The following is a 6,756-nucleotide window of genomic DNA, read 5'->3' as shown; positions in this document are numbered from 1 at the left end:
CCACAGCCCCATAGCTTGTCAGGGCTGGGCCCCTGCCCAAAAGGTGACCGTGGTCCTGATAACCTCTGGGAACAGTGAGTTGGAGTTATTGCAAGGGAAGGGGCGTGGTGGTAGGGAATTCTATTGTTTAGAAAAAAATAAACAAATGGGTCACTTTTGCTTTTTATTATTTCAAACAACACACTCTGTGGCCCAGCCTTCCTCTCCCAGTTCAGACTGTCCCCTGGGCCAGCTATGCTGAGTCTGCGAGACAAGAGCCGGGACTGAGCAAAACTATTTAAAAACTGCCACTTGGAGTCCATGGGGCAGAAAGTCTGATTTCCCTGATGGCCTGGCATCCCCAGGAGACCTGAGGGCTCATGCCCCACCTGACCCTCCGCTCATGCCTTTCAAGTGTCTAAGTCTCGCCAGTCCACTACTGCTCTGGAAATTAGGCCGAATGTCCCAGACAGTTGAAACTAACTGTCCTGAGACCCACCTCAGTAAGAGATGGAGATTTCCGGCCTGAGGTTCATGAGCCTGGCCTCCTGGGTGGGTGTGGCACGTTGCTTGGCATTATCACTTGGTTTACCTCTGGGCTCTGCCCTTTCTGCCCCAGGGCACTGGTTTCTGAGCACTTCACTGGCCCAGGCTCCTAGGGTGTTCTTTTCCCACACTCAGTGAGACAGGCTGCACCTGACTGTTGTCAGGGGACTGGCGTGCACAGGGGAGAGAGTGCCACTGTCTACCCCTACCCACCCCCACACCAATCTTGCAAATATACAAGTCATCTGTCTTGGGCTTACAAGGCAGCCATGGCCAGGAAACACGTCCTCCCCTCCCCCTCAAAGGAAAATAACTATCTGGTTTTGTTATGTGCACTGAACTCTTAGTGTTTATTTCAGTGACACCATTTACTGTCCAACCAGCTCAGAAAATAACCCTGGCCCCCCAACAACAAAAAAAATTCAGGCCAAGTGCAGCGCTTAAGTCTTTAATCCCAGTGATTTGGGAGGCTGAGGTGTGAGAATTGCTTGAGGCAAGGAGCTCAAGACCAGCCCAAGCAACATAGTGAGATAGTAAGACCCTGTCTCCATAAAATATTCTAAAAGTAGCCAGGCATGATAGTATGTACCTGTAGTTCCAGCTTTCCAGAGGCTGAGGCAGGAGGATCATTTGAGCCCAGGAGTTCAAGGCTGCAGTAAACTACGATTGTGCCACTGCACTCCAGCCTGGGTGACAGAGGAAGACTCTACCTCTCTATACAAAATGAAAACATCCTCATCCAGGGTCTACTCTGCCTTGTCAGCAAGTGAATGACACTCTAGCCACTGGCAGGAAATTCGGAGATTCGGGATCTTGAGGGCGGTAGAAGTTGGGTCTGCACTGCCCTGAGTGCTGGCTTACTGGAAAAGTGCTACAGCACCTTGTTGCTGGCTTCCACACTTTCACTACAAGGGAAGCAGGTCTCAAGGTATGGATTGTAGACAGCACTGCCACTGGCATTAAAACCCACTTTTCCAGCAAACCAGACCCATCAAGTGCCAATGAGTCACTGAGCCACCTGAACCGGCAGAAGCGCTCCCAAGGTCCCCGCCAGAAACCTCATGCATTCCTCCATGGTGGAGACCAGGGCATGTTAGACACCATTCCAGCAAGTGTGGCCCTCTAATCTTCTCACCCACCAAAGTGGGAAGCCACAGACAGGGAGGGGAAGGCGTGGAAGTTGACCAGAATTCCCAGCAGCCACTGGGGGACATGTGACCAGGGACACAAAGGAAGCCCCAGGGAGGCCACAATGGATGGACACAGGAGCCACATGGGGACAACAGGCCACACCCCACAGTGTCTTTTCATGGACATCCACGAAACTCTGTTTAACACAAGAGCAAAACTCACAGCAGGGAGTCTGAGAAAGAAAAGCTGCAGTGACGTTCACCCTGTTCTTTGCAAGAAGGCAGGGAGCCAAGAGATACTTTTCTCAAGGATGTGTAGACAATGCTTGGATTGCTTTTCAGCTGTGTGCTCAAGTTAGGTGGCTGCCACTTTCTGGGCAGCGCTGAGCGCATGGCACATGGTAAGTACCACCCCGCAGAGCAGCATGGCATCTCAGCAGACCACGCAGTTTCTTTCCCAGATGCTGCCCACAGCATTACTCTACACACACAGCGTTCTCGCCTCCTGCCCTCCACACTTTTACATTCCCAACCCACAACCTATTCCGCGGAGATGTCAAATCACAAACAGCACAGCAGGGTTTAACACACACACAGTCCTCCAGACACACACAGAATGTCTCCACATGACCATCTGGAACCAATGCCCAGAAATACAGCAAAGAGCCAGGAGGGACCAAGGCTCAGTTTCCATCAGGCAGAGCCTCTACTCAGTCTGAATCACTCCACGTCCAGAGAATCCCAAGAGAAACCGAGATAAGGCAGTCAGGAGCTTCCCAGAGAGTCACCAGTGTTTCCTGGGAGAGGAAAGTAGAATCTCCTGCTACCATCTCAGAAAGACATTAGCCCAACTGAGGAGGGCATGCCACAGGCCAGCTCCAACACAGGAGACGAGAAGTCGAGCACAGAGCACTCCACTCAGCATGACTGACAAGCCAAGATCACCCAGGGCCCACACTCTGCCAGCCTGCAGAGAATGCAGAGGAGTGGTCAGAGCCCATTGCAAACTACTCCACCCTCTGAGAGCCATGTCTATGCCCCCACCACACCCGTGGTGTCCTTGTCCTACAACTTGACTCTGAGCTCTATCACCAACTCTCACAGGTCTGTGTGTTCCTCCATCTATTCCCTGAGTGGCAGCCAGAAGAGCTGGCACAAGGGGAGCAGGAATGTCCCTTCCTCCTGCCCACCTTCCCCAGACACACAGATGCCAACACGCCTCGCCTAAGGACACAAGCCCAAGTTGAACCACTTGCACCACCTAGAGCAACCAGCGAGGCCCAGCTGACCCCTCCCATGACACACCGCTCTCAGGAAGGGGCACATCCACACCCTCAACAATCTTGGTACAGAGGCAGAGAAAGACACAGCAACAATCATGACTCAACAGCTGCACACCTCCCGTGTGCAAACCCGTTTCTCCGGCCCACAGACCATGGTGGTAGAGAGGGCAAGAAACTCCCCACCCCAGCAGGACAGGCTATCTTCACAACAACTGTGAGGGCTACCCCACACTCCTACCTTCTTCAACTTGCCGCTCTTGGTGCCCACAAAGGCCAGAGAGTGGTTCTTGTAGACGTACGCAATGACAGAAGTCATGCGGTCTCTGTCCTCCGTGAAGACGGGAACGCCTCGCACCATGTCGGACACTCCCAGGGGGGCGTTCATGTCCAGGCCGCAGAAATTATCATCAATGGTTAAGAGCTGAAAACAGAAAAAGAGAAAGATCAGAGGGCACAATCAGAGCAGCTGGCAGAGGTGTGGAGCCAGGGAGCAAGCATTAGAAGAACCCTTAGAGACAGCCATCTGGTGCAGCTCCCTCCTTTTTTAAATGACAAACTCAGTCCCAGAGAAAAGAGGTGACCTGTGAAGAGTCACCTGTGCAGACAGCTGCAGGAACACAGTCAAGAGCACAGACCCTCGGGGTTTCCTTTTGCCGCTGTCCATGGCTCTCTGCCCCTCCTACAGGGCCTCCAGGTACCATTTTGGTCACCGCCATCATCACCAGGAAAAGACAGTTCTGCAACAGCCCAAGAGGGATGTGGTCTACAGACGTCACCAGACACACAGGAGAGGGCATGGCAATGTGGAAGAGCCAACAAGAAACATTCCTACGTGAGTGACACCATCAGGGCAGAGGCATACACAGACTATTGGTTGCGTAAAGAAAGGCTCAGAGTTGAACTCAATGGGCCTCATGGGATGCTTCGCCAGCCCAGGCACAGGCTCCCTGCTTCTTCTAAAGGCGGGGGTTGGGGGCAGCCCAGTCTCGTCATACCAATACCAGTGCTTCCCAGAGTTCCACACACAGGGTCTCCTCCGGCACATTTCTGGGAATCATCCTAACACCATCTGAGAGATTCATAATGATTTGTGGCATGAAAGGACTGAAGCATCTTTTTAAGAACTATGTTTAACCTTATCTCAGTCTTTCCTAAATATCATATTCCCTAAACCACTTTTGACTGGAACGCCTACTAGCATTCCTTAAAGAGAATATTCGCTAGAAATTCTATGAGACACCAATCCAAAGTGCGCTCCTGCCTCTAGGAAGTACAATTTCAGGAGTTAGACACCACCAGGAGAAGCCTTTGGGCCAATCTCCCCAGCTGCATTTCCGGCTGAGTCGCCATCTTTTGCACCAGGCTCCCAGGTGCCTCATGTCACCGAGGGTCCTAGCCGGGTCCTGGGGTGCTGGGGCATGGCAAGGCCCCCATGGAGACCTGGCTGGGCACCGACCTTCCTAGGACACCAGAGCTCATGACGGATTTCCCGCTCTTTCTTGGAAGAACTGTGTGGGCTCAGAGACTCACTCCCCCTTCCCTGGCTTGTATTTTCCACTCCGTAAAGATGAAGGAAACAGTCCCTGCTTTTTGATGGGCTCTCATAAAGCCACCTGCGCTCACGCCAGTAAATGTCTTTGGACTTTTCAAACAAAGGAGTGAAATGAAATACAAGGTGTCACTTTTTTAAAGACTTCAGTCCAGCCAGAAGAAAAGGTATCTGGAAAACAGCAGGCAGGCTCCCGCCAGGGAGTATGTGAAACCAGTCAACTCGGAGCTCTCTGGGGTCCTGGGGGCTGCTCCGCACACTCCCAGGTGAGGGGTGGGCAGGCCTTGTGTGTCCAAGGATGACAGCGTGCTAGTATCTCAAGCCCCTCTCTGACCTCTCCTCTTCTTCCTCCCTGGGTGGGGGCAGCCAGGAGGAGGGGGAGAGAGGGGGCGAGCCAGGCAGGCCATGTGCAGAGCAGATGTCTGGCCTCTCCTGTGTGGTCTGGTCCACCAACTCAGGCAAAACGACACTGTCTCCTCTCCTTCAGGAGTCAAGTTTAGGAGGGAGTCCAAGAGCTAGTATGATCTGTGTCACTCCTCCCTGGCATGAGGAAATGATGAGGGGATAGGTGATGGAGGGTAAGAGAAGAACAGGAGGAAGGAAAAATCCAGGCAAAGGGAAGAGACTGCCCCATCCCCACTGGATTCGACCATGGCAACATGCTAGGCCTTTCGGGAGCAGAAGGGGTGCCAGGACTCACAGGACCCATGAATCTTCTGCCTCCAGCTCACAAGGCATCTGCATCCCTGAATGTCTTGGGCCTAACTGTGCTGCGGGACTTTTGTCATCAGCAGACATGGTGTCCTGCCTGTTATGACCCATTCTCCAAGTAGATGGGGCTGAAAGGCTGCTCACACTGCACAGGGGAAACTGAGGCAGGAGGAAAGGCAGTCCACATTTCACAGTCTGCCACCTCCCCCGCCGCAAACACAGACCTCAAGAACCCAAGGGAGGCTCTGCCCCCGGTATTGCATTTCCGGGTTACCAAATAGCTTCCCCCTTTGGCCGGGCAAAAACACAAGCAAACAGCCACCTACCAAAAAGGCACACATCTGGTCAAGTGCACCATTAAATCAGCAGAAAGTCAGGAACCAGCAAGCCCCGTCCTCTGTGGGGCCTCATGCACCAAGAGGCCTGAGCAAGATCTAGGGTGATGACGGCTCTCCCCCTAAGCTTCCCATGAGTCAGCTCTCTCTCTGAGTGGGGCTCCAGGTGATGAAGCAGCCGTTGAAGCCTCTGACCAAGCACAGTCCAGGTCTGTGTGGTTGCCAGGACCCCCAACTGTGGCTGGAGGTAACTGTACTCTTGGCTTCCTCCACGCTGCGGGAGGTGGGGAGGGATTTTTATCATTCAAGCGGCAGAAAAGTCACAGAACTTGGGTCCAAGTGGCAGCCCAGCCGCTGGCTCCTGCACAACTTGCTCCTGCTGTTCTCTGACCCTGACATCCTCTGGCTATCAGACAGGTAGGGTAACAGGAGCAGCGGCCACAGTGGACTGGAAAGCACTGCTTCCCATGTAAGATATTTCATGTGGGTGCTTTCCGTGGAAATCCTGCCCAGAATGGGGGTAGAACGGCCGCCAGGCATGGCCTTCACATGTCTCCTGACTCGGCATGGCCTCCAAGCACAGCATGTACCAGGACGGGGAGGCAGACGCAGCAGATGGGGCTGTCCAGCCCAGAAGGGAAGGTTAATTGGTGAAAGCCTCTAACAGGTGAGGCTGGTGTGGATTCCTGAGCACCCTGGGTGACAGGAAAAGAGAATGTTTGCTCTGGTCTGCCTGAGCCTCCCCCTGGGTCCCATTAACGGTAAGATCAGAGAAGCCAAGATCAGTCTCCACTATGCCCAGGAACCCAGCTGTGCTCGAGGCACAGGGCTGGCCCCTTATCACTCCACAAATACAACTGCATGATGGCCACTGTCATAAAGCTTGTTTATTAGATATCAACCAACTCCCTCCTTACAAGGGAAGGAAATAGGGGTCCATGGCATGGGGATATATGTAGGGCCCACTCGGGCAACCCTGTCCACAGACCAGAGCCCTGACAGGGCCAAGCCCTGAGTCCCTCTCAGAAAGATGCTTGATATTCACATGTCCTCATAGAATGTGTGGGGTATAAATTAAGACAGATGATCCACCGCACTCCAGGTATTAGGAGCTCAAAGACAAGGCCATGTTTTATGTATCTGCATACCCTTGGCCTAGTGCTTGGCTCATAGGAGGTACGTGTATGTGTGTGTGTGTGTGTGTGTGTGTGTGTGTGTGTGTG

The 6,756-nt window shown here is 53.1% G+C and overlaps 1 protein-coding gene across 1 annotated transcript in view; it reads right to left on the bottom strand.

Moving 5' to 3' along the window:
- Positions 1–6,756, bottom strand: part of PLXNA4 (plexin A4) — a 365,212-nt gene that overhangs the window by 344,194 nt on the left and 14,262 nt on the right. The window contains 1 exon segment of the mRNA XM_021709797.1: positions 3,177–3,359. Within this exon segment, the coding sequence (XP_021565472.1) occupies positions 3,177–3,359 (183 nt within the window).

Source organism: Carlito syrichta, unplaced genomic scaffold (assembly GCF_000164805.1).
Source record: "Carlito syrichta isolate Samal-C Ts95f unplaced genomic scaffold, Tarsius_syrichta-2.0.1 Scaffold286999, whole genome shotgun sequence".
In the NCBI taxonomy this organism is placed as follows: domain Eukaryota; kingdom Metazoa; phylum Chordata; class Mammalia; order Primates; family Tarsiidae; genus Carlito; species Carlito syrichta.
This window is presented reverse-complemented; position numbering and strand designations above follow the sequence as displayed.